The following is a 27,594-nucleotide window of genomic DNA, read 5'->3' on the forward strand; positions in this document are numbered from 1 at the left end:
AAAATGAAGCTGGACATTCAGCAACGACCGGCGACCTCACAGCAGGGGCCAGGTCGTTGCTGGAGGTCACACACAGCGACAGCGACGGGACGTCGCTGCAACGTCACAGAAAATGGTGACATAGCAGCGACGTCGTTGTCGTTGTCGCTGTGTGTGACACCAGCTTAACTTTTGTTCCTCTTGAATTCACCCTTTATTCTCTGCAGCTCTTTGTTTACATTCAGCTCTAGCAAACTGACCACTTCCTGTGGAAAAGCTCAGTCAGAGCTGGCACCGCCCGACCTCAGTGTCCAGCCTCTCCCCAGTGTCAAGCCCTGCCCCTTGCCCGCCCCCTGCACACACATTCCATGTCAGTATTCTTCCCCAGCACCTGACCTGTTATCACTCCAGCATTGCAAATAACAGCCCCACATCAGGCTCTGCACCCCACACCACATCGGGCTCTGCACCCCACACCACATCGGGCTCTGCACCCCACACCACATCGGGCTCTGCACCGCACACGCACATATGGCTCTGCACACCACATGCACACATATGGCTCTGCACCACACACACGCACATATGGTTCTGCACCACACACACGCACATCGGACTCTGCACTGCACACGCACATCAGGCTCTGCACTGCACACCACATCGACCTCTGCACCGCACACACACATCGGGCTCTGCACCGTACACGCACATCGGGCTCTGCACCGCACACGCACATCGGGCTCTGCACCGCACACGCACATCGGGCTCTGCACCGCACACGCACATCGGAATCTGCACCGCACACGCACATTGGACTCTGCACCGCACATGCACATCGGACTCTGCACCGCACACGCACATCGGACTCTGCACCGCACATGCACATCGGGCTCTGCACCGCACACGCACATCGGGCTCTGCACCGCACACGCACATAGGGCTCTGCACCGCATACGCACATAGGGCTCTGCACCGCATACGCACATCGGGCTCTGCACCGCACACGCACATCGGGCTCTGCACCGCACACCCACATTGGGCTCTGCACCGCACACGCACATCGGGCTCTGCACCGCATACGCATATAGGGCTCTGCACCGCACACGCACATAGGGCTCTGCACCCCATACACACATAGGGCTCTGCACCGTACACACACATAGGGCTCTGAACCGCACACACACATAGGGCTCTGCACACCACACACACACACACATAGGGCTCTGCACCACACACACATAGGGCTCTGCACCGCACACACACATAGAGCTCTGCACCGTACACACACAGGGCTCTGCACACCACACACACACACATAGGGCTCTGCACCACACACACACATATGGCTCTGCACCGCACACACACACACACACACACACATATGGCTGTGCACCGCACGCGCACACGGTGCTCTGTACCGACCCCCCCTACCCCCATAGGGAACACATGTAGGGAATACATACTCACCCGTCCTCGGTCCCCGCCGCTCCTCTCCTGCACGTTCGCGCGCTGTCTGTGCTCTGGCTGTATCAGCACAGTAGTGATGTCACCGCTGTGCTGAAGAGAGCACAGACAGCGGGACAGTGATGAGAAGCAGCGCTGCGCTGCTTCTCATCAGCGCTTTCAAATGTACCGGCATCTCTGATCTGTGATCTGTGATGCCGGTATATTTGAATGTGTGATCCTGAGCAGGGGCCCGGTGCTGGCGCTTACACCGCTGCAGCTGCCGCCAGGCCTCTCGCCCAGGTCACGAACCCCACAGCAGTGCAGGGGGAGGTTGCGGGGAGAGCAAGGGGTGTGGGCGAATGTGTGGGAGGGTGCAGGGAAGAGGTGCGGGGCTCATCGTACTGTAGCCGCCCAGCAGGGAGGCGACATGCTGTTCCAGATTTGCATGTCAACATGGTCCTGACCATGTTGACATGAAATGACCGGAAGCAGCAAAATCGCGGCAGGAACGGTCACATGACCACTCTGAGCCGGGGAAGAGGGGCTGACAGCAGGGCAGGTAAGTGGTCTCTATCTACTTACCTGCCCCAATGTAGCTCAATAGGGAAATTAAAAAAAAAAGTCAAAAGAAGCCGGATAACCAATTTAACTGACATTGATTATTGTATTTGTATGTTTGTCAACTGTATATGCGAATTAATGAGTACATATCCAGCGAGGTGTACCTTCATCGATATTAACCCTGCATCAAATACTATAATGCCATACTCTTACAGTGCCTTGAAAAAGTATTCATACCCTGTGAACTTTTCCACATTTTTTACTTTACACCCATAAACTTTAAATCAATTTTACTTGGATTTTATGGATTTTTATGCATTCTATTGGATTTATATACACCAACACTAAGTAGCAAGTATTTGTCAAATGTAATGAAAATGATACATGGTTTTATAAATGCTCTAAACATATCAAGCTGCAAATTGTGACATACATTTGCATTCAGCCCTCTGTATTCTAATACCCCTAAATAAAATCATGAGTTACCAAATGCTTCTAGAAGTCACCTTGTAAACAAAATTGAGTTCACCTGTGTGTAATTCTTAGAATAGCTACAGCTCCTCTGTGAAGACCTCAGAGGTTTGTTTGAGAACATCAGCCAGATTCATGAAAACCAAGGAACACATCAGACAGGTAAGGGATAAAGTTGTGAAGATTAAAGCAGGCTGAGGTTATAAAAAAAAAAATTGCCCAAGCTCTAAACACCTCACTGAGCACTACTCAATCTAATCTAAACATGGAAAAAGTATGGCACAATTACAAACCTAGCAAGATATGGTCATCTACCTAAAATGGCAACCCAAGCAAGGGGAGCACTAATTAGAGAAGCAGCGAAGAGGGCCATGGTCACTCTGGAGGAGCTCCAGAGATCCACAGCTTAGGTGGAATGATCTGTCCACAGGACATCTATTAAGGGACACAGCTAGTATGCAGAAGGTGATCTGTTTAGATGAGACCTAAGTAGAACTTTTTGGACTAAATGCAAAACGCTGTGTTGCGGAAAACAACAATGTACTCTGAATACACCATCCCCACAGTCACACATGGTGATGAATGGAGCTAAATACACAGCAATCCTGGAGGCAAACTGGTCAGAGATAGCAAAAGACTTCAGAGTGGCGCACGTGTTCCCCTTCCAGCAGGACAACAACCCTAAACATACTGCCAGAGCGACAATGGAAGATCAAAGCATATGCATGTGTGTGAATAGCCCAGACAAAGTCCAGACCTAAAGCCCATTAAGAATCTGTGACAAGACTTGAAAATTGCTGTTCACAGATGTCTCCATCTAATCTCACTGAGCTACCGGTATTTTAGAAAGAAGAATGGGCAAAAATGTCATCCTCTAGATGTGCAAAGCTGGTAGAGACAGACCCCAAATGACTTGCAGCAGTAATTGAAGCAAAAGGTCCTACAGAGTATTAACTCAGGGGGCTGAAATGAAAAGCACATCACAAGTTTTAAATTTATATTTTTCAAATATTTAGAAAACCCTGTAACATTTCGGTTACACTTCACCAATACTTGATACTTCGTGTTGGTATATCACATAAAGTCCCAATAAAATACATTTAAGTTTGTTAGTGTAACTTAAAAAATGTGGAGAAATTCATGGTGTATGAATACTTTTTTTAAGACATTGTATGCCTCCGCACTATCTGGACAAGCACTACTCGGCATGAGTGCGCAGATGAACAGGTGAGAGTATAGCCAGTAGCTTCACTACACATGTCAGCTAATGGGGATGATGTTCATTACACATAAGAGGGCATTATTACAGTATCTGATAGAAGACTATGTGGTGAAGGAACACCTCGAAAACTAGTACTTAATTAGCATATTGTGAGTGAAAGTGATATAAATTATTTTTGGCCACATTCAAATATAAGTCTGGAACCACAAAAACATTTTTGGAATGTAAGACTAAACCTCTACAGTGATTTTGTGGTTATTTTCAAGGCTTAGAGGACCTGACAAGTTCCCTCTTTACTGCTAAACCTAGAATGAGCAAGGATGTAAATTATTAAAATAACAATATACAATATACTTGTAGCACTGGTGTCCCTACACGGCTCTGCTTTTCCCTAGCACGAATGCCGACTCACTCACCACCGCAGCCGGACTGCACCGCCCTGCCTTGCCTCCCCGCGGTCCTCCACATGTGAGTCTTCTTCCTCTTGTTCCCAGGGCCTGTACATGCTAGGTATGCACTCAGGGCACATAAGCACACACTCGCTCTCTTAAAGAGCCAGCACACCTATTCCCAGAAGTGCCTTTCAGCCTATGGCTGAGGGGCACTAAGTACTTAAGACACCCTCCCACTAGGGGAAGTGCCTGAGCAACATTGTCAGTAAAGGGGGCTTTACACGCTACGACATCGCTAATGCGAACTCGTTGGGGTCACGGAATTGGTGACGCACATCCGGCCGCATTAGCGATGCCGTTGCGTGTGACACCGATGAGCGATTTTGCATCGTTGCAAAAACGTGCAAAATCGCTCATCGGTGACATGGGAGTCGATTCTCAAAAATCGTTACTGCAGCAGTAATGAGGTTGTTCCTCGTTCCTGCGGCAGCACACATCGCTCCATGTGACACCGCAGGAACGAGGAAGCTCTCCTTACCTGCCTCCCGGCCACAATGCGGAAGGTGGGCGGGATGTTATGTTCCGCTCATCTCCGCCCCTCCGCTTCTATTGGGTGGCCGCTCAGTGACGTCGATGTGACGCCGCACGGACCGCCCCCTTAGAAAGGAGGCGGTTCGCCGGTCACAGCGACGTCGCCGGGCAGGTAAGTATGTGTGACGGATCTGGGCGATGTTGTGCGGCACGGCCAGCGATTTGCCCGTGTCGCACAACAGATGGGGGCGGGTACCCACACTAGCGATATCGGGACCGATATCGCAGTTTGTAAAGCGGCCTTTAGTTAGTGCATGTCTGTATAGCTAACTAGTTGTCAGGTAGAGTTGCCTACTGTCCGTTACCTGTACCTGTGTACACCTACCCTACATCTCACCCTGTGTCCTGGCTGTGCTGTCTGTACCCTCCTGCTGTCCTGTCTTCATCAGCCCTCCCAGCTGCACCAATGGTCCTGGAGACTCTGCCGGTCCCTGCAATACCTTCTGTACCTGTCTGCCTGTACCTATCAGTACTAGAGATTTTTACAGTCCCTGCCATACCCTCCATATCTGTCTACCCCAGCTGTTCTGCCTGCACCCATCAACACTAGAGACTCTGCCTGTCCATCTTGCGGTCCTGTCTGCCTCAACCATCCTGGATGCACCTGTCAACACCTAAGACTCTGCCTGTCCATCCCTGAGGTCGTCCCTGTCCTGGGGGTAAGCTGCCACAGTCCCAGACATTTCCCTGGGAGTGGTACCTAGCGTCTAACCGGTAGCTGCTTAGTCAAGTTACTCCCACTACAGGGTAAGCCCGGATACTCTCTGTAGTCCAGTGAGTCCACTCCCGCTCGCTGCCTTATCACCATCGGTGAACATTACAATACTAAACCATTTCCCACATACCTATATCAGTTTGTTCTGCTTCTCCTGCTCTATGAGGCTGGGTTCACATATAGTCAGTGGCTCCATTGGGCTTAAGTCCAAGCCCCCCACAAAATGGGATTTGAGTGAATGCGCCAATGGGGCCATTGGCTATAATGATGCAGACGTAGACTGTTGTGCATACTTTTTGGCTGTCTATGCCTAGTTGAAGCGGGCACCAAGACGTCGTCGACTATGTCTTGCTGCCTGCCTCAAAAGATTAGAATCTAACATATAGTAAAATAGTTTAGTTTTCTGCAGTTGGTCATTTTTAGGAGAAAGGTAGAAGTCTCATGGATAAATCTTTAAATCCTGGCATCAGGCAAAGAGATTAGGGAACGCTGATGACTGCAGTATTTACTTCTACATATGGAATAGATGCAGTACAAGCCTGCTGTATCTACTCCCTCTTTATACAATGATGATCTAATAAAACAACAATTCAGTAATTGGGGTAGAACTGTGGATTGTACACACAGGCAGACAGCAGCTCTCCGTACAAGTCTTCATATAACCACAAACCAAAACAGCTTGTTTCAGCAGTATATAAGTAATGCTAGATACAAAACACACTGGAATAACCTTTCTATTTCCAACTTTTTTCCTATGCTCTAGACATGGAATAACACAAGGCAATGATAGTGACAGCTGAATAAACTCTACAAACACCACACTGATGTATGCAGAGCCAGTAGTGAAAAGTGTTGCATAATAGTATCAATGTACCCTAATTAGAAGGCAGCCCGCGAAAAAAGAGGGTCCGGCACCACAATTCCCACAGCAATTCTATAGCAATTTAGAAGACATTACAAATGGCTGAGGTCTTCAAACCAACCACCCTCACGTAGAGGGAAAATCCATAACTTTACGAATGCTGCAGAATTATAAGATTTCCTGTTCCTCTGTTATTCCTCCTTGAATATTATGAATAAATTGACAATTGGGTTTTGCCATTTCCCCTGTTATAGGGGTGTTTCCTGCACGACAGGCACTGATTGGACAATGGCAGAGTATATAGACACACCCCTAACAGACTGTCATCAATGTATTCATATATGAAACAGCAGCGATCTCTAGAGATGCAACATAAATATTATAGAAGGGGTAATACAACAATTAAGTGCAATATTAATATACTAACTGCAGTACCAGACATTGCCTGGGATAGTAACTGTCTTGCTGTCTCTCTCCCTCTCTGTCTGTCTCCCTCTCTGTCTCTCTCTGTCTTTCTCCCTGTCTGACTCTCTATGTCTCTGTCTATCTCTCTGTTTCTCTCTGTCTGTCTCTCTATCCGTCTCTCTGTCTCTTTGTCTGTCTCTGTCCCTCTCTATCTGTCTCTCTCTTTTTCCATCTGTCTGTCTCTCCATCTGTCTGTTTTTCTGTCTCTCTCTGTCTCTCAATCCATCTGTCTCTCTCCTTGCCTGCATGTCTCTCTCTCTGTCTCTCTATCCATCTGTCTCTCTCCTTGCCTGCATGTCTCTCTCTGTCTCTCTCCTTGCCTGCATGTCTCTCTCTCTGTCTCTCTATCCATCTGTCTCTCTCCTTGCCTGCATGTCTCTCTCTCTGTCTCTATCCATCTGTCTCTCTCCTTGCCTGCATGTCTCTCTCTGTCTCTATCCATCTGTCTCTCTCCTTGCCTGCATGTCTCTCTCTCTGTCTCTCCATCCATCTGTCTCTCTCCTTGCCTGCATGTCTCTCTCTGTCTCTCTCCTTGCCTGCATGTCTCTCTCTCTGTCTCTCTATCCATCTGTCTCTCTCCTTGCCTGCATGTCTCTCTCTCTGTCTCTCAATCCATCTGTCTCTCTCCTTGCCTGCATGTCTCTCTCTCTGTCTCTCAATCCATCTGTCTCTCTCCTTGCCTGCATGTCTCTCTCTCTGTCTCTCAATCCATCTGTCTCTCTCCTTGCCTGCATGTCTCTCTCTCTGTCTCTCAATCCATCTGTCTCTCTCCTTGCCTGCATGTCTCTCTCTGTCTCTCTCCTTGCCTGCATGTCTCTCTCTATCTCTCTCTGTCTCTCTCTGTCTGCCTCTCTCTCTTTCTCTCTGTCTCTCTCTTTAGCCGTCTTTCTACCAAAATCACATTACCTCACACATAAGTTTCTTACACTAAAAATATCCTTTGTTGCCTATAGAAACCAATAAAAGCTCCTATTAATGACCTGCAGCTCCCAGCTTCATTGACTTTAATATAAGCAGGTTATTTGGCAAATAACTGTAAAGCGCGGGGTTAAACTTTCCCCTCAAAACACAGTCTATGACGTTCCCTGAGTCAAATGAGGTGTCTGTGCAAAATTTTGTGATTATAAATGCGATGGTGCAGATTCCGTTAGTGGACATACACACACACACACACACACACACACACACACACACATACTCTCAGCTTTATATATTAGAAATCTTGAACTGATCCACACATTCCTTGATCCTACACCTTTTAAGGTCAGTTCAGGCATAGGTGAGGCATCTAGGTATTAAGTAGTAGTATTGTCTACAGTTGTTTCAAGTTTGGCACAAGTTTGCGTACATGCTTCAACTAGTGTTATTTCCAAGTTTAGCGCAGCTTACTGGGTGTTGTTTGTATCTACCATTTGGAAAGAAAATTATAATCTGCTGGCAACTGTTCTCAGTGCTGTTCACACCTGGTCTCTGCAATCAAGGTAACACATCCCTTCAAATGCGTCTCCAGTTTGTTATAATTGACTACTATCCAACAGTTTACCATTTCCTTACTGAAAGTGCCAGTTTGTATGCACTCCTGCTGTTAATCATTTCCCTGCTTGAAGATTCCAGACTGCATTCTTAAGATAAACTGCAACCCTACTGTAAGATACCAGTTTCCTATTAGGTCCAGTTAATGTTGCCTTGTGTATCCACACACCTGGCTCTGCTTTATTTGTACTACCTCCTCTGCTTGTTTCTCTACCATTCTGCATATTCTCCTAACCTGGCCTTCGCTGATCTACATATCTGTCAGGGCAGGGAGGACTGGTAGGCCCAGGAGGTGGATCCACTGGACCATGCACCCCACCGGAGGGCAGGGTACACGGCAGCCGGAGCACTGGCGTGGCAGGGACAGGTATAACCAGGTCACCAGGGTCACGGAGTTCTTTAAGACGGTACAGAATGCTGGTACAGGTAACAGGACACAGTACAAGGGGACCTGAGCACCTAGCTCAAAAGACAAGGCTTCAAGACACGTTGATCAGGCCCCGCCCACATGGAAAGGCCAGTCTTATATACCCAGCACAGCCTCATGTCATTTCCTGCTGCAGGTGTGCTAGGCCTATAAGACCAGGAGAGTGGGCGCGGCCTGGTCCTATACAGAACCATGTGGCTAAGACTCAGAGTCAGACTCATAAGACCAGGAGCAGGACACAGGAGAGCACGAGCGGGAGCGGCAGCCATGACCGATGGACACGTGGACTGGATCAGTGGTTAAGGAGCAGTGCAATGACAGTGAGGCCGGATCAGTGGGTATGGAGCGGTGCCGGGATGGTGCGACCGGATCAGTGGGTAAGGAGCGGTGCTGAGGCATCGGGAGCGTGACAGTACCCCCCTCTATGCCCCCCCCTCCGTGCACAGTACCCCAGGGGCACCCCGGATCGAGTCACCGGACCAGGAACCAAGGCAAAGGCGGGGAAGGACCGCTGACCCCGTGCCGCCTTCTTGGCCACACGATGCTTAGCCGACGATCTACCAGTAGTGGCAACGGGGGCAACAGGAAGCGGAGGACAGACAGAAGTAGGACCGGGGTCGTGGACGACCGAATCGGGCGTCTCAGACCGGGTACAGGACATTGTCTCATCCTCAGTAGCCGGGGACATCGAAGTCTCAATACCCAGGGACGGTGGAGTGACGCTAGACTGCGTTGTTTCTTCATCAGCGCCCGGTGGCACCAAGGACTCAGGCGACAGGAGTTGTGGTACGACGCTGGACTGCGTCGTCTCCTCTTCTTGTTCTGGTGGCACCACAGGTACAAGAGACAGGAGTTGTGGTACGACGCTGGACTGCGTCGTCACTTCCTCCTCCTGTTGTGACATGACAGGCCCAGGTGACAGGGACCGAGGAACAGGCTGTAGACAGGTATCCTGGCACAACGGACTCCAACGAGTGATTGCGCCAGAGCGCCAACTGATGTCAGGGTCATGGAGTTGTAGCCAGGGCAGACCCAGCAGGAGCGCGGGAGTCATTCTCGGGATGACGTACAAAGCAATAGTCTCAGTGTGCAGAGCACCAACACAGAGTCTTACGGGTTCGGTGGTGTACCGGACGGGTTCGTATAGTGGTTTTCCGTCCACGGAGGCGAACCAAAGGGGTTTAGCAAGCGGGATGACCGGTATTCGATAACGGTCCACTGTAGCTTGTAGAATGAAATTACCCGCTGCTCCCGAATCAATGTGAGCCTCTGCCGTGAACCGGGTCTTCTCAGTCGTTAACTGGACAGTTTGTGTAACCGGGACTGAGGGGATTCCGGTACCAAGGGTGGCGGTTCCCACCATCCCTTGGACTTGGGGTCTTCCTGGCCTCTCAGGGCAAGAGCGGAGCAGATGTGAACCACTTCCACAATAGAAACACAGGCCCCGGGCGAGCCGCTCTGCACGGCGTTGCTCGGCTTGGCTCAACCGGTCTATTTGCATAGGTTCGGGAGTTGAATCACAGGAAGGCAATGGCGGGGGAACGGTAGACCTCTGCAGGACAAAGGCGTGACGGACTGGTCGCTTCTCCCGGGATACCTCCTTGGTCCGTTCCTGAAAACGGAGATCAATCCGGGTGGCTAGGGATATCAAAGCGTCCAACGTACGGGGAACATCACGACCGGCTAATTCGTCCTTGATGCGACCGGAGAGCCCCTCCCAGAAGGCGGCAGTCAATGCCTCATTGTTCCAGCCTAGCTCGGAGGCAAGTGTGCGGAACTGAATGGCGTACTGGCCAACCGTTAGGGTCCCTTGGCGTAGCCGGAGGAGTGAAGAGGTAACCACGGTAGTACGTCCTGGTTCATCAAAGGTACTTCGAAAAGCCTGAAGGAATTCCCGGATGTCGGTGGTCACCGGATCCTCGTTCTCCCACAACGGATTTATCCAGGCCAGAGCTTCGCCTTCTAGGTGTGACATTAGAAATGCCACTTTTGCTTGGTCCAAAACAAACAGGTGCGGGAGCAGCTGGAAATGCAGAGAGCACTGGTTCAAGAAGCCTCTGCAGGTCTTGGGATCTCCCGCATAGCGAGGCGGTGCAGCGAGGCGGAGATGCGAGGCCGAGGAGACAACGGGTTCGGACGTAGTCGCTGTACGCTGTGTAGATGAGGTCGAGGCGGCAGTCTGTAACGTATACAAGCGGCTGTCCACAGACGTCAGGAAATTCAATATACGGGTTAAGGTTTCTCTCTGTCGCACCAGTTCCTGGCGCAGTTCAGCCGGTTCAGACGTCTGTGCTCCGGCGGAATCCATGGCCTGATCAATCTGTCAGGGCAGGGAGGACTGGTAGGCCCAGGAGGTGGATCCACTGGACCATGCACCCCACCGGAGGGCAGGGTACACGGCAGCCGGAGCACTGGCGTGGCAGGGACAGGTATAACCAGGTCACCAGGGTCACAGAGTTCTTTAAGATGGTACAGAATGCTGGTACAGGTAACAGGACACGGTACAAGGGGACCTGAGCACCTAGCTCAAAAGACAAGGCTTCAAGACACGTTGATCAGGCCCCGCCCACATGGAAAGGCCAGTCTTATATACCCAGCACAGCCTCATGTCATTTCCTGCTGCAGGTGTGCTGGGCCTATAAGACCAGGAGAGTGGGCACGGCCTGGTCCTATACAGAACCATGTGGCTAAGACTCAGAGTCAGACTCATAAGACCAGGAGCAGGACACAGGAGAGCACGAGCGGGAGCGGCAGCCATGACCGGTGGACACGTGGACTGGATCAGTGGTTAAGGAGCAGTGCAATGACGGTGAGGCCGGATCAGTGGGTACGAAGCGGTGCCGGGATGGTGCGACCGGATCAGCGGGTAAGGAGCGGTGCTGAGGCATCGGGAGCGTGACAATATCGTCTGTTAAGACCCCCTCCACTGCACCATCATCTCCAGTCTACGCTGCTCACTGTCATCTACGGATTACAGACTGCACCTCACCAGGTGAGCATATAACAAAATCTATGGGAGATCCAGAATTGGAGGATTGTTATTTTATATGGACAACCATTATGTGTTTTCTAGTGGTAGTCATAGCTGTAGGTCACGTTTTGGCGATGCCCTGTGCACAGATAATACATTCAGAAAATCATGTATTATGCCTTTGCTAAGAATAGTTAGTTACTCACAGAATAATGTCCTGAGAAAACCTCCAGACAGAAAGTGCACAACCCACAGGAATGCCGTAAAAAATGATCCGAACGGGAGCTGATGTTAAATTAACCCATATGTGTTTTCAGGAAAGTGTTCAGACTGTTCTGCAAGATCTTTAATTAGTCCATGTAGCTGATGTTATAGCAGGGCAATGACATGGGTCATAGGGGGTTATGTCAGGGGCGATGACAGTCGCTTCATCAGAAAACACGAACTCTGCATCTCCGCTCTAGACCGGCATTCTTGGCCAAACTCATTACAGTTTTCTTCTCAGACATTAGTCAGAACTCTAGCAGAGGATTTATATAGAGTTAGGGTCTGAACTTTATTGATAGGTTGCTTTTTGAACTTTATGGAAGACTCAATGAAGCCAGCGAGACGTAAAAACAAATGTACAGAGTGCGTTCTCTGATCCGTGAGGAGAGATTGTAAAGTATTTTGTCAACGTGTAATCTGTCCACATGTTTCATACTAAATGAAAGCCAGAATCTCCTCTGTGGCTTTCTACATATGTATAGCAGCAGGAGAATTAAAGGGACGCTTATGTTATGACTTTATTTACTTGCCTTCTTTCTAAATTATATCTTATGCTTTGAAAAAGTGCTAAAATAAAGTAAAAAAAAGAACTAACATGCGCACTGTAAAATAAAAATAACCTGCTGTGCATATTTTCAGACTTTTTTAACATCTTTTAACTGCTTCAAGCTTCAAAGAATTGACCTGACCATTCCAATTTTTTTTAAATAAAACAAAAAAAGCCACAAAAACAACGAAAAGGACGACATAGAAAATGCTCCATGAAAAATACTGCGTATTTTGCCTCAAAAACGACTGTATGTCTGTAAGCCATCGTGTGCATGTATACTTATCAAAGAACAACAAGTACACCTTCAGAAGAGCCATGTTGTAGAAGGAGCAATTCACCTTCAGCATATAGCTCTCTTTTAAAGGGGCTTAGGCTATGTTCAGAAAATGGATTTTGGAAGTAGAAACATGTCACATTGATTTAGATTAAAATCTGCATTAGAAATCTACTGATTTTTTCCACGGAGTACTGTAACACCTGCCAGGATCCACAGACTCAGACAGGCTGTGATGGACAGACTAGAGGGAAGCCACTCCCCAAGCAGGACCCCTAGAACCCTGAAACCCGTTAACCCCTATACAGGGATTTGGAATTACACAGGGCCCAAGTTGATCACTACCTATGGTAGGCTGCAGTCCGTTGAGAGTAGTAGTCAGGCATGGTCGAACCGGGAAATGCAAAACATGGACAGAATCATGCAGACAAGGAAGTAATCAGAAACAAAGCAGAGGTAAAATCCGGATCAGGCAGTGAGGTACATAAACAGCAGACAGGAGGGTAGTCAGGAAACAAGCAGAAGTCAGAACACCAGAATCACTAAACAGAACAGGGCGGGACAGGAACCAGGAATGCAGAACTATCTCTGGCAGTGGTCAGCAGACAGGAGGGGAAATAAGAAGGGTGTGGTGTCTTCCCATTGGTTGTAGCTGAATGATGGTAAGTTCAACTGGAAGACACACGCCACCTACAGTCAGCCAGTGGTACTGCAGATCCCAAGGAAACCCAGCCCAGTGGATGAGCGGAGTCTGCGCCCACCAGCGCCACTGTCATTGACTCCTCTCCCATCACCAGCACTATCCACGGCAGGAACACGGCGTCGCCTGGTGATCGAAGAAGAAGTCGCTGGAGCGGAATCCGGTGGGGACGTAACAATTACTCACTGACTTACGAAGTCCAAAGTAATTTTCATCCTAAATCACTGTCTGTTTAGTGCCATAGTCTAAACTGTTTTTCAATATACTCGAATTAGAGATACCCTTCGGCTCCCTAACTACATATCACGCTAGGTACGTGGAAGTACGAAGCGATCTGCAAAAGGTAAGAGAAGGGGACCCCTGCGTCTAGGGTAGGGGGAGATGGTGACTCATGACCAAACTTGCTGCTGATCCCTGGGTTCCTTAACACCCTAGATAGGTTCTGCACATATGCGCCGAGCCGGATATTTGACCCTAGTTATCCCTGATGCTGGACCCTAAATAGAGAACAAGTAGGATGAGCACTTTGTCAACTCCACTAAATGGTAAAGGAAGTCACAAGGAGTACACATGGGGAAAAAGCATGAACTACTTATCCACAGAGGACTCAAGCAGACGTTCTGCAAAGCTTAAGCAACAATACTAAATGATGAAAGCAAGCCACTTGCTTGCAACCAAAGATAGAATGAACTGAATAATATCATCAGCACCAGCCCAAGGAAGAACTGCGTATTTAAGCACCAAGAGAATACTGATGATCAGCAGCTGAGGGGAAGGTGAGCTCCTGCTGGGTCCAAAAGGGAGAGATGAATCCAGCAGGAAAGCTACCAATGAATACTGACAGCAGGAACAACAGAAAGTCAGGGAATATTTTGCGCAACCAAACGCTGTGAATTTCTATTACCAGAAACCACATGACTGTCTGTCACCCGTGACACATCCGTGACACTACACTATCTAACTGCTTTCCTATTTTTTTCACTTCCTTGTTGATGATGTTTTGTTTAAGAATCCCAGTACATGCTACACTCAAATGTAGTGTCATCAAGAGGTAGAGTCTGTAGTCAATGCGCAGTCTCTGCTCCTTCCCTGAAATGAAGCATCATCAGTGCCGCTCGTATCAGAGACTGAGTTAGTCCCAGCGCTATGTGTACTGTACAATGTGCGCAATGACAGTTCGCACTGTTGCCTGCTCAGATCAGCAGTAACGAGTTGGCAACAGTGCGTATTATTAGAATGCCCAGCATGCAGAGACCAGCGCTGCCCCCACAAGTGACATTGCTGGTCTCTGCATACCATGTATTCACTCTGTTGCCACATAATTGTTGCTAATTTGAGCTGATAACAGAGAGTACGTTGTCATTGTGCGATGTGCACAGTTGTACATTGCAGTGGGACTAGCTCAGTCCCTGAAATGAGAGTAACTGATGATGTTTTGTTTCTCGGAGGAGGCAAAGGCTGTAGCAGTGACTGCAGCCTCTTCCTCCTGATGATGCTTGTTTGAGTATCCCAGTATACACTAAGGGGCACTTTGCACACTGCGACATCGCAGGTGCGATGTCGGTGGGGTCAAATTGAAAATGACGCACTTCCGGCATCGCATGCGACATCGCAGTGTGTAAAGGCTGGATGATACGATTAACGAGCGCAAAAGCGTCGTAATCGTATCATCGGTACAGCGTCGGCGTAATCCATAATTACGCTGACGCAATGGTCCGATGTTGTTCCTCGCTCCTGCGGCAGCACACATCGCTGTGTGTGAAGTCGCAGGAGCGAGGAACGTCTCCTACCGGCCTCACTGCGGCTTCCGTAGGATATGCGGAAGGAAGGAGGTGGGCAGGATGTTTACATCCTGCTCATCTCCGCCCCTCCGCTCTGATTGGCCGCCTGCCGTGTGACGTCGCAGTGACGCCGCACGACCCGCCCCCTTAACAAGGAGGCGGGTCGCCGGCCACAGGGACGTCGCACGGCAGGTGAGTGTGTGTGTGAAGCTGGCGTAGCGATAACTTTCGCTACGCCAGCTATCACCACATATCGCTGCTGCGACGGGGGCGGGCACTATCGCACTCGGCATCGCAGCATCGGCCTGCGATGTCGTAGTGTGCAAAGCCCGCCTTAGATTTGCAAACAAAGCGGCATCAGAAAGGAAGTGAAAAGAAAAATATTAGAAAAGCAGATAGGAAACGGTAGGGAATTTTTAATTCAAGTACTGTATATCAGAAAATCATTTACATTATGGCACTAAATAGATAGGTATTTAGAAGGAATTACTTTGAACTTCGAACAACCCCTTCAAGCCTCCATAGTTTACAGGATAGGTTCCACGTGGAATTCCCTTAGGATATTTGCACACACCAGAATTGTTACACAGAGATTTTCACAAACTTTGCCAACTGTCATGGTGGTGTTGAGATCTGCTCAAACTATAGATTCTGGCACTTTGCCTGATAACTCCTCTGAAGTCTGTGATCTATGCAGGCAGGCTCAGGCGTCGACCTGATGAGTGCTAATTTAGAGGTAGACTAGCAGGAGTTAATCGCTGCTAGTCTGCTTGTTAGTCTCATTTGATCACATGTTGTGGAAAGCAAATCACATCTACTCCCCTCCTATTTATGCTGGCTAGATCCTTCCACCTATGCCAGGTATAGCTTATTTAAGTTGATATGGGAAGGTATGTAATAGTCCAGATTATCTGGTGTGATACCTGTTGCTGTGTGCGGTTATGGAGTTAACCCTTGTTGCCTTTTTGTTGCTACCCTTCTGCTCTTGTTTTTCTCCTGTGTTTCTCTTTGGCTATTTCTGTGTGTGTGCAGTGTGTTTTCCCTTGTCTATACTTATCTGTTTACCATCTCACTCCTGTCACGTCCCTCCTTTGAGTAGTATTTCTTGGGAGAATAGAAAGGCACAGTACTCTGGTGTCTCCACCATTAAGAGTAATCTGAAGGTGAAGGATAGCCTAAGGTCCCCCCTAGCGTAAGAGACAGCATAGGAACCCCCTGTCCTTCGCCATCCCAAAGTACCATTGTGACAAGAATTTTCACTTCATTTAAGTATGTATTCTACACTGAAAAATGTATCAAATCTTTCTGAAAAGGCTAACCTATTAACTTCAAAGGTAAGTACGCATTGTCATTCAAACAGCAGTAACATTTCTGGAGCAGATTTTAAATCCACATAGTGGAAAATAAAGAAGGGACTTTTCACGTCTTGATGTGAATTCCATGCATACTTTATCCATTGTATTATGGAAGCTAAGTCCTATGCCTAATTCACAGAGAAGTCCGTGTCAAAAATTCTTAGCCCAACTTATATAAGTAGAAAAGGAGCAATGGAAAAGCAGATGTCAGGTTAAAAAAACATATTGCCTTCAAGTGGGAGACAAAACTGGTAAATTTCTTGTGAAATTTCATTTTCGTTGTATTGATAGGAGTCCACTAGCACAGGGTTCCCCAACTCCAGCCTTCAAGGCCCACCAACAGTGGATGTTTACAGGATTTCCTTAGCATTGCACGGGTGTTGAAATCATCATCTATGCAGGTAATTAAATTATCACCTGTACAATCCAAAGAATTACTGAAAACATGCACTGTTGCTGGGCCTTGAGGACTGGAGTTGGGGAGCATTGCCCTAGCACATAGTTGTTTAACTTGCGGTAAATGTGTGACGCCCTGGACTATCAGGTCGTCACAGGGTATTGCACAATCTGCCCTCCCGTACAATATCCACATCCTTCTAGGTTATGGCTCCCCAACTACATGGTGTTGCCTACATCAGCTAATCAAAATCCTAGGTACACTCTGCACCACACCCACCAGACACACCAGTGGACGGCCTGAGTGGAATAGGGTCGCCCACTTGAGGGGTTGGTTAAGGGGAGGTCAGGAGTGTCAGTCAGTGAGTCGGAGAGAGTGTTGAGGAAGTGAAGGAGAGAGGAGGTCAGGAGCCGGGCTCCTTGGAAGCCATCTAGTTAGCAGACGGTGGTCTGGGCCTAGAGGAGCTGGACCCCCGGTTGCAGGGGATCATGGCAAGGGGCACGGAACTGTCGAGGAGGACAGCCGGTGGCCTTACACCATCACCGGGCTGGGCCCAGTGCACGACGGGGTACGTGGACCCAAGGTCAGGGAGTAGCTTCAGGCAACCTGACAATTTACCCGACGAGAATGGAGCCTTCAAGATCCGTTCTCCACCTGCTCCAAAATCGGGGTACTAGCGCAACGAGGGGGATAGGACTTTCCACTCAAAGGGTCCAGAAAATCCCAAGTGTGAACCCTGAGAGCAAGCTCCCACACTTAGCCATAGTTAGGAGCGGGACCCAACTAGTTCCATACTACCGGGACCAACTGAGAAGTAACTTAGTGCAAGGAGGAAAGGTCACGGATCACCAGGCAGCACCATTGGGGACGGGACCCGAACCAAGCTCCCCTCAGCGGCAGCGGTATCCAGAACTTTGGTTTATCCAGTTGTCGGTGTCAGCTTAATGGACTGAGTGAGTACGAAAGTGACCCCTCTGCACCCAACGGCACTCCCCGAACACCATCACCAAGTCCCGGGGCTTCCCTCCTACCCGTGGAGGGTCCTCACACCTGGCTGCCCCACTCCATTTCCCCCGGGTACTCCCAACTGCAGCGGTGGTACTCCATATTACCACACAGCACGGGTGGCGTCACAAACGCTAAATACCCCCTTCATTTTGGGTGGCCGCACGACCCCCGGGTCCGGACACCCTTTGAGCCACCGCGGATCCGGATCCGAGCAGCCCGGCTGCTGGCACGGGGGCAGCACAAATGCATCCTATAAAATGAATGTTAAGGAAGGTCAAGGGACATGTGTGATGTTCGCTGGCCAAATCTATGGCCATGTCTTTTTCCTCTCTTTTCATGTTTGACTGTAGCCTCAGTGTACTTAGCTGAATATACTTTGCATAAATATTGAGAAACCCTGCCCTGGTATCTTCTTATTAACACACTGGCAATTGCTAGTAGTAGTAATTTCTTTATGTTACTTGTTTATATAGCGTAATCAATATTACAGCGCTTTACAGACATCATCATCACTGTCTCTTTGGGGCTCACAATCTAATGTCCCTATTTGTATGTCTTTGGCGTGGTAAGAACCGAAGAACATGGAGTAAACTCAATCAAATAAAGGGAGAACATAAAAACACTGGTCCTTGGTGAGATTTAAATCAAGGACCCATGCGCTGTAGAGCTACAATGCCAACCACCGAGCCACCATGCTGCTCCTCCAAGAATCTAATAGAGCTTGCCTAATAGCTTGCCTAAATTCACAGACTATAGACAATCCTTAATCCGTGTGCTGTGTCTGACAGTGGAGCTTTAGTGAACTGGAAATGTCTATAATATATTGTAAGGATAAGTAGAAGCACCTGGTTTTTATGGGTTACACAACTTTACAATCTGGAGAATTCTCTTTTATGGATTTCATACTGTGCGTATAACCTTCACCGATGAGCTTATTTGAGTGGTGGACAAGGCTCACCTGTTCTTTCTTTCCTTGTGCCCCTTTTAACTTCAAACTGTACCAAAAACTAACGAACCTGCAGCAATATTGGAAGAAGAGAACTATAGATACTACATATGGATCCATCGTGCCCATAATACAGCAGGTAATATTGATCTATGTCTCTTTCTATGCTTTTACTGCATCATTTCTTCTGTCTAGGAAATATCAATGGAACTTTTTTTGTCCTTCAGAAACAAAATCCATTTCCGCTTTGGAATACATAATATAATGTTTTTTGTCTCTGTACCTCTTTTTCATCTCAGTAGGTTATATTCCACATAAACACAAAGCAACCTTAGTAAACAAAAAAAAACAAAAAAAAAACAAAAATGAAAAATGATGTAACTTTTGGCAAATATGAGTTTTATTTAATTCCATTCAAAGCATTTGTGCCGCCCCCGTGCCAGCATCCGGTGCTGGTCGGATCCGGATCTAGAGTACGGCTCAAGGGGTTCTCCGGACCCGGGGGTCGCGCGGACACTCCGAATAAAGGGGACGTAGTTATACGGGATTGGTTGTAAAATGTCTGTGATGCCACCCATGGTGTGTGGTGAGATGTAGCACCACTGCTGCCGTTGCAGGGCTCCCGGGGACGTTGGGCTGGCAGCTGGATTTTAACCCCTCCGTGTATAGGGATGGATGTCCCAGGGCCCAGTGTCTCTATGCTGAGGATGGTGATTGCAGGGGCCGGCGCACCCGGTCAGGCCGGGGATGTTACTCACGGTCGAATAAAGCACACAAGTCCTGTGGTAAACCAAGGTGATGCTGGCTGCCGCAGACGGGTGTATCAGGTCCCACACCCGGGCTAGTAGTCAATGCCTTTCTCCTCTGCACTTCGTTTTGCTCTAAGATAGACTTCCCAGTGTGTAACACGGGGAGTTCGCTCCCGGTCCTTTGGTTGGGAGCCGTGCCCGTCTGACGCTGACCTTTGGGATCTACGGGCCCTGGCGGTTGCCCTATCCCTCTCTGTGGGCGGTTGTCTACTTTTTGGGACTTAGGTTGGGACAGGACCTAAAATCCTGCCCTCAATTGGTTAATTAGCTAGGCCGTTGGTGCCGGTCCTGGTTTCAGGATCCAAGTACTCCCACTGTGCATGGTTTCCGGGTCGGTTCTCCGGTGTCGGCACTGGCGGGCTACAACCCTGTCCCGGTCCACCTCGGATCTCCGGCAGCCATCTTCCCGTCTCCAGCTGGCACTGGCTACTATCTGCCACCTAGCCAAGGTGTCACGGCTCCGACCCTGGCACCTGTCAGCTTGCAGTTCAGGCCTTGACTGCCTGAGCTTGCCTCCTCCACTCCACTCTGAACTTGACTCTAGACTTATCTGACTGTTTTTCCCGCCCCGGGTTCTCCAGACCCCTAGGTGGGCGTTATCTTACAGCCTGGTCCCGCCCACTGGTGTGCCTGTCCTACCCTGAGGGGGGTGACTAGGGTTTCAGGTCGGCTGATTTAACCCCATGTGGGATGGGTGTTGTATGGGGGCCTATGTGTACAACTACCTGGTTTTCCAGGGCGTTATACATTCATTTGATGAGGCTATTCCACCATCACTTAACCCCTTCACCCCGCAGCCTGTTTTCACCTTTTTGACTAGGCCAAATTTTACAATTCTGACCAGTGTCACTTTTTAAGGTAATAACTCTGGAACATTTAAATATTTCCCAGTGATTCTGACATTAATTCGTGACACATTGTACTTAATCTTAGTTGTAATTTTTGGTCGATATGATTTGCATTCATTTATAAAAGTATAAAAAAAAAATTGCAATAAAATTTTAATTTTTATACCCTTAAACCAGATAGTTATTTCACACAAAATAATAAATAACTTTTCCCACATATCTACTTTACAGCATCATGTTTTAAAAAATACTTTTCTTTATTTAAGTTGACACAAGGGTTAAAAGTGTCTGTAATTTTTCATTTTTTCAAAAAAATTTACAAACCAGTTTTTTATGGACCACATCACATTTGAAATGATTTTGATGGTCGTGTTTGCCTGAAAATACCCAAAAGTGACACCATTATAAAAACTACACCACTCAAAGTGCTCAAAACCACATTCTAGAAGTTTATTAACCCTTTAAGTGCTTCACAGGAATTAAAGCAAGGTGGAAGGAAAAAATTAAAATTTTACAAAAATATTGCTTTAGCCCTAATTTTTTCATATTTATAATTGTAACCGGAAAAAATGGACTGTAAAATGGAGCGTAAAATTGGTTGTGCAATTCCTCCTGAGTACACTGATACCCCATACATGATGGAAAACTACTGTTTGGGCGCAAGGTAGGGCTCGAAAGAGAAGGAGGCCATGTCGCTTTTGCAGAGCCCCTGACATACCTAAATAGTGGAAAATCCCAAAAGTCAACCCATTTTGAAAACTAGACCCCTCAAGGAATTTATCAAGATATGTTGTGGAAACCTTGAACCTACAGGGGCTTCACAGACTTAACTGTTGACTCGTGAAAATAAAAAAATACATTTTTACAATTTTTATTTTTATTTTAAGAAGGGTAACATTGGAAAATGAACCATATAATTTATTATGCAATTTCTCCTGACTACAGGCATATGCCATATGTGGTGGAACATTACTGTTTGGGCTCAAGGTAGGGCTTGGAAGGGATGGAGCGAAATTTGAATTTTGAAAGTCAAAATTGAGAGGGATATATGGCGGACACAATGTTGCATTTGCAGAACTCATGATGTGCCTAAACAGTAGAATCCCCCCATAATTGAACCCATTTTGGAAACCAGACCCCCAAGTAATGTATCTATATTTGATTACTATGATTTGATTAGACTATATTCCATCTATTAGGCCTGTGCCTGTCCATTGTAAGAGTTTTAATGAGACATGAGCCCACAGGCTCCCATAAGTAAAAAATGTTGGGCTGGACTGGTGCTAGGAGCCCAGACATCACAACCCAAACATATTCCAAAAGTGATATACGCACACTCTTCACCACCTCAACTTACTAAAGGCTGCTTTACACCAGGCAATCTATCGTGCGATAGATCGTCGGGGTCACGGTTTTTGTGATGCACATCCGGCATCGCTGGCGATGCCGGCCTGTGTGACACCTCCTAGCGACTCAGTATCGCTCACAAATCGTGAGTCGGGTACTGCTCGTTAGGTTCCATAATATCGGTTACTTTAGTTGACCATCGTTTCCGTGGTAGCACACGTCGCTCTGTGTGACACCCCGGCAACGATGAGCAGCTCACCTGCCTCCCGCGGCCGCCGCCGGCTCTATGTGGAAGGAAGGAGGTGGGCGGGATGTTTACGTCCCGCTCATCTCCGCCCCTCCGCTTCTATTGGCCGGCGCCCGTGTGACGTCGCTGTGACGCCGAACGTCCCTCCCACTCCAGGAAGTGGACGTTCGCCGCCCACAGCGAGGTCGCACGAGAGGTAAGTATGTGTGACAGGGTTTACTAACTTTGTGCGACACGGGCAGCGATTTGCCCGTGACGCAAAAAGGACGGGGGCGGGTACGATCGATTGTGAAATCGCACAATCGGTCGTACCATGTAAAGCAGGCTTAAGTCTACAAGTATGTCTCTTATAGTAGTCTATCACCTCTTGAAGCACACCTTGCAGGGAGCCTGCTGCAACCACTTCACCAATAACATAATTATGAAGCTGTAGAACGTTTTATAGTCACTTTTGAGACTCCTCTTGTGATATCCATTCCTTGAGAACAGGTACACATTCTCTCAACAGTAAGGCTGCTTTCACACTACGTCTTTTTAGCATGCGTCATGAACGTTTTTTAACGCAAAAACGGATCCAGTGCAAATGCGTTTTCATTTCAATGCATTTGCAATGGACTCGCGTCAACATGCGTTCACCTGCGTTTGCGTGCGTTATTGTGAGGATCCAGCGACTTTCAGTTTTTTTACTTTTTTCAAAAACGCTACTTGTAGCGTTTTTGAGCTGCGTCAAAATACTGCAAATTGCTGGATCCTGACTAAACAGCATGTGAACACTGGCATGCTGATAGACAGGATCCTGCTTGCTCTACTGAGCATGCAGAGAAACCAGCCTGGCGTGATCAGTCTCTCCCTCCCCCTCTCTGTCTCTCTCCACCTCCCTCTCTCTCCACCTCCCTCCATCCCTCTCCCTCTCTCCCCGTTCCTCTCCCCCGCCTGAGAGCGGAGGACGCTCGTAACCAAGGTAAACATCGGGTAACCGCGCTCTTAGTTACCGGATGTTTATCTTGGTTACGTGTGCAGGGAGCCCGGCTCCTAGCAGCTGCAGACACTCCTAACCAATGTAAATATCGGGTATCCAAGCAAGTTACCCAATGTTTACCTTGGTTACGAGCCTCCAAAGCTGTCAGAAGCCGGCTCCCAGTCTCTCACGTTCAGTTCCACTGACTCCCGATCACATGACTCCAATGCCCGCCCATAAACTTAAAGTGACAGGATCCTGCAAAATAACACATGCGTTTGCATGCGTTTTTGTGCTGTAAAAGCAGGATCCGCTTTTACAGCAAAAAAACGTTCATGACGCATGTTAATAAAACGTAGTGTGAAAGCAGCCTTACAGGGGTCTTCTGTCTCACATGTGGCTTCAGCCACACAATAACTCACTTCCTGCTAGTAGCTCAATATATAATTTCTTCCTGATACTTGGTACAACAGGACCACCCTGTGGTCAGAGCTAATAATACAGCATTGGATTACATACAAATAATAAGATAGAAAACAGTTACATTAATAAGGGATATAAGGCTAGCTCCCCCTTACTTACTAACCAACACCATCACCACATTGTCTTTACCATTGCTGCTTATTTTCTAAGATTGAATATGTGAAGATACAAGTACATCTCAATAAGTTAGAATATTATCAAAAACTTACGGTAATTTATTTCAGTAATTCAATGCAAAAAGGGAAATGCATATATTATATAGCGTCATTACACACAGAGGGATCTATTTCAAGTGTTTATTTCTGTTAATGTTGATGATTATGGATTACAGCCAATGAAAACCCAAAAGTCATTATCTCAGAAAATTAGAATAATTACCACAAAACACCTGCAAAGGCTTCCTAAGGGTTTAAAATAATCCCTTATTCTGGTTCAGTTGCCTACACAATCATAGGCAAGACTTCTGACTTGGCAGATGTCCAGAAGGCAGTCATTGACACACTCCACAAGGAGGGTAAGCCATAAAAGGTCATTGTTGAAGAAGCTGGCTGTTCACAGAGTGCTGTATTCAAGCATATTAATGAAAAGTTGAGTGGAAGAAAAAAGTATGGTAGAAAAAAGTGCACCTGTACTTGGTCTGACCTGCTATTTTCACCATTGTCAAAACAATGTGCAATGGTCCATTGGTAGTTTACATAGGTCTACGGGTAGCATGAAAGGAAAGAAGAATTCCAAGTATGATGTATTGTTTATAGGGCCAGTACAACTATTTACCCCTACATATTGCATTTATTTCTACATCTTCACATCCACAAGAATCATAGGCAGTAAAACTTTCATCGGGATTCTAATATAGTGTTTTAATAAAGCCCCCTTGCTTACATGACATCAGAGTAATCATAAAATGATGTTTATACACTATACTGAGCTAATAAAAGTACACCATGAGAACATATGAATACCTCTTGGTACAGGTTAACAAACAAATATGTCAAGTAGACAAGAAGCACATTGCTTGTTTGGATACAACCCATCATCGAATACAGCTACATTAGTTTTCATTTGCAGATATTTACTTTTACTTAGAAATATGTAACCTCAGCCACTTACCAGGTATAGTCCATAAGTACAAGTGTAAAATGTGTGAACACTTGAAGAGGTAATCCAAAATATCAAAAACAGTGCCACTTCTGTTCAATGGTTGTGCCTGGTACTGCAGCTGCTGTCAATTTTAAGAGAATGGCGCTGAGCTGCAGTACCATGCACATCCCATGGACAGGTATGGCGCTGTTTATGGGGAAAAAAAAGCAAAACCTCCTTTTGATAGTCTTAGACATTTAAAATTAGCCAAGACATATTAAAAGCTTGATAACAGGAGCGAAAGTGGGATGAAACCTGTGCTATAGAAGAGACATATCTCTAGCGAGACCTCTGGATCTGTCAAATCCACATTCAGCACAGTCCAATCTATTACTCCACTATATACATGTACAGCTGTGCACGTCATATACAGTATATATTTATATATATATATATATATATATATATATATACATCCATCCTCCACTTGTTTCTCTAATGTTATTATTATTATAGCGCCATCAATTCCATGGTGCTTTACATGTGAAAGGGGCATACATAATAGGGACAAGTACAATAATCATAAACAATACAAGACACAGACAGGTACAGGAGGAGAGAGGACCCTGCCTGCGAGGGCTCACAGTCTACAAGGGATAGGTGAGGATACAGTAGGTGAGGGTAGATCATCATCTTTCCAGGTGTCACCCCTCTCACCAATTTTATGCCCTCCACTATGATATGAGAGCCCTCCCCTCATCTCCACTGCTCGGCCTGATGTGACACTGAGTCTCTCCTGACATACTTGTGGCTCCTAAATTTGCCGAGATGATTTCTGACCTGTCCTCCACTGCCTCCTTTCGGTCCTGAGCTCCCCCAATTCTGCTACATCTTCGGAAGATGCCAAGCCCAGCACCCCAGCCCCCCTATCCAACTCTGTCCACCACTCTCGCCTTTCATCTTTCAAGCCTCCTGCTCCACACATTTCTGCTATGCTTTGGGATTTTGGGCTGACAGCAGATTTTGTTTCCAGTTGCTGCCAGATGTTTAGCTCTCTGGAAGTGTCCAGCGTCAGACAAAAAAAAGGAAGATTCCTCCTTTTTAAAGGGACACATACAAAGATCCAAAATGCAGATGTACCTTACAGTCCTAATGTAAAGCGTGACATCATCAGGTGCAGAAACACTCCAAGTATTGCCATTTGTTACATTCGGTAACAGACTATAGCTGTGAGTATATGTGGCACATGCCAGTTATAAACAGACTATAGCTGTGAGTATATGTGGCACATGCCAGTTATAAACAGACTATAGCTGTGAGTATATGTGGCACATGCCAGTTATAAACAGACTATAGCTGTGAGTATATGTGGCACATGCCAGTTATAAACAGACTATAGCTGTGAGTATATGTGGCACATGCCAGTTATAAACAGACTATAGCTGTGAGTATATGTGGCACATGCCAGTTATAAACAGACTATAGCTGTGAGTATATGTGGCACATGCCAGTTATAAACAGACTATAGCTGTGAGTATATGTGGCACATGCCAGTTATAAACAGACTATAGCTGTGAGTATATGTGGCACATGCCAGTTATAAACAGACTATAGCTGTGAGTATATGTGGCACATGCCAGTTATAATCTAAACTTGACCTGGTCCTCTCAGTCTGCAGGATATGAATGGATCATAGTGTATAAACAATAGCAACATACTGTATCTCAGACATCCCCATTATCTTGGAAGAAAACAGAATTAAAACTAAAATCAGGTGCACAAAACACTGGTGAACAGAGGATGACACTAGTTTTTATCCTTTATGATAATATATCATTGATATAATTCAATTAAAAAGTGCATCAATGAAGTTACTTGAGCTGTATCCAATAAACTTATCCAATTACGAAGCATTCTAATAGAAGCGTTTCATACTTTTCTCTGTGCCGGTAAGGGTTAATCAGAGATAATAAATCTTTATTATGTCGGATATGTTTATTACGTCTGATATCAGTAATCCAGATGTTTTTTGAGCTCACCTGGTAAGAAGAAGAGAGCCCAGGCGCTGAGGAGCCCTCTCCAGTGGTCCATGCTCCAGACTCTCATTCTGCCAGACTGGTAGCTGGAGAAGCTGCCACTTTCCCACTTCAGTCTCCGCTATTCCCTGGCTCCCAAACTTCCCAGTTACATAGCAGACCGAGGAAGTGGGAGGACCAGACTCCGGTAGGAGGTGTAACTGGTACAGGGGACAGGACCAGAGCAAAATAGAAGGCAGTGTGAGGACATTAATCATAGGTCATCAATAAAAGACAAAGAATGTGAACCTTACAGTGTGGCCTCCTAAATAGACCCATGAGTCAGATCATAGACTGAAATCAAGGCAGATAAACTATTTCACTATTTCACTATTTCAGCCGCTGTGTTGCAATTTTTTGGTTACCTGAGTCTCTATTATTTTTTTTTTAAAGCCAAATGATCTCAGAAGAATCTCCGCAGTCGCTGTGATTCAATGTCAGTTCTGAAATGATTTTACATCTGGACTCATCATATTACGCAATAACAGCTCTTCTGCACGCCAGTGTACGACCGCTACTCACTGATCAGGATTGTCCCCGCTGCTAGATAATAACAGATTCATGCTTTCATGAAATTATATTTTACATACAGTATAACACAAAAGTGAGTACACCACTCAGATTTTTGTAATATTTTTGTGATACCTTTTCATAGGACAACACTGAAGATCTGACACTTTGATACAATGTACAGTAGTCAGTGTGCAGCTTGTATAACAGTGTACATTTGGTGCCCTCTAAATAACTCAACACATCCATTAAAGGGAACCTGTCAGCAGAAATTTCCCCTAAAACCTTACAGATTCCCCCTCTGCAGCTCGTGGGCTGCATTCT

The 27,594-nt window shown here is 46.9% G+C and overlaps 1 protein-coding gene across 1 annotated transcript in view; it reads right to left on the reverse strand.

The window, feature by feature from the left end:
• Positions 1–26,798, reverse strand: part of ITGA11 (integrin subunit alpha 11) — a 234,144-nt gene extending 207,346 nt beyond the window's left edge. The window contains exon 1 of the mRNA XM_075342870.1: positions 26,725–26,798. Within this exon, the coding sequence (XP_075198985.1) occupies positions 26,725–26,791 (67 nt within the window). The 5' untranslated portion in view covers positions 26,792–26,798. The remainder of the gene's footprint in view (positions 1–26,724) is intronic.
• Between the last annotated feature and the right edge of the window lie 796 nt (positions 26,799–27,594).

Source organism: Anomaloglossus baeobatrachus, chromosome 4, assembly GCF_048569485.1.
Source record: "Anomaloglossus baeobatrachus isolate aAnoBae1 chromosome 4, aAnoBae1.hap1, whole genome shotgun sequence".
Classification (NCBI taxonomy): Eukaryota; Metazoa; Chordata; class Amphibia; order Anura; family Aromobatidae; genus Anomaloglossus; species Anomaloglossus baeobatrachus.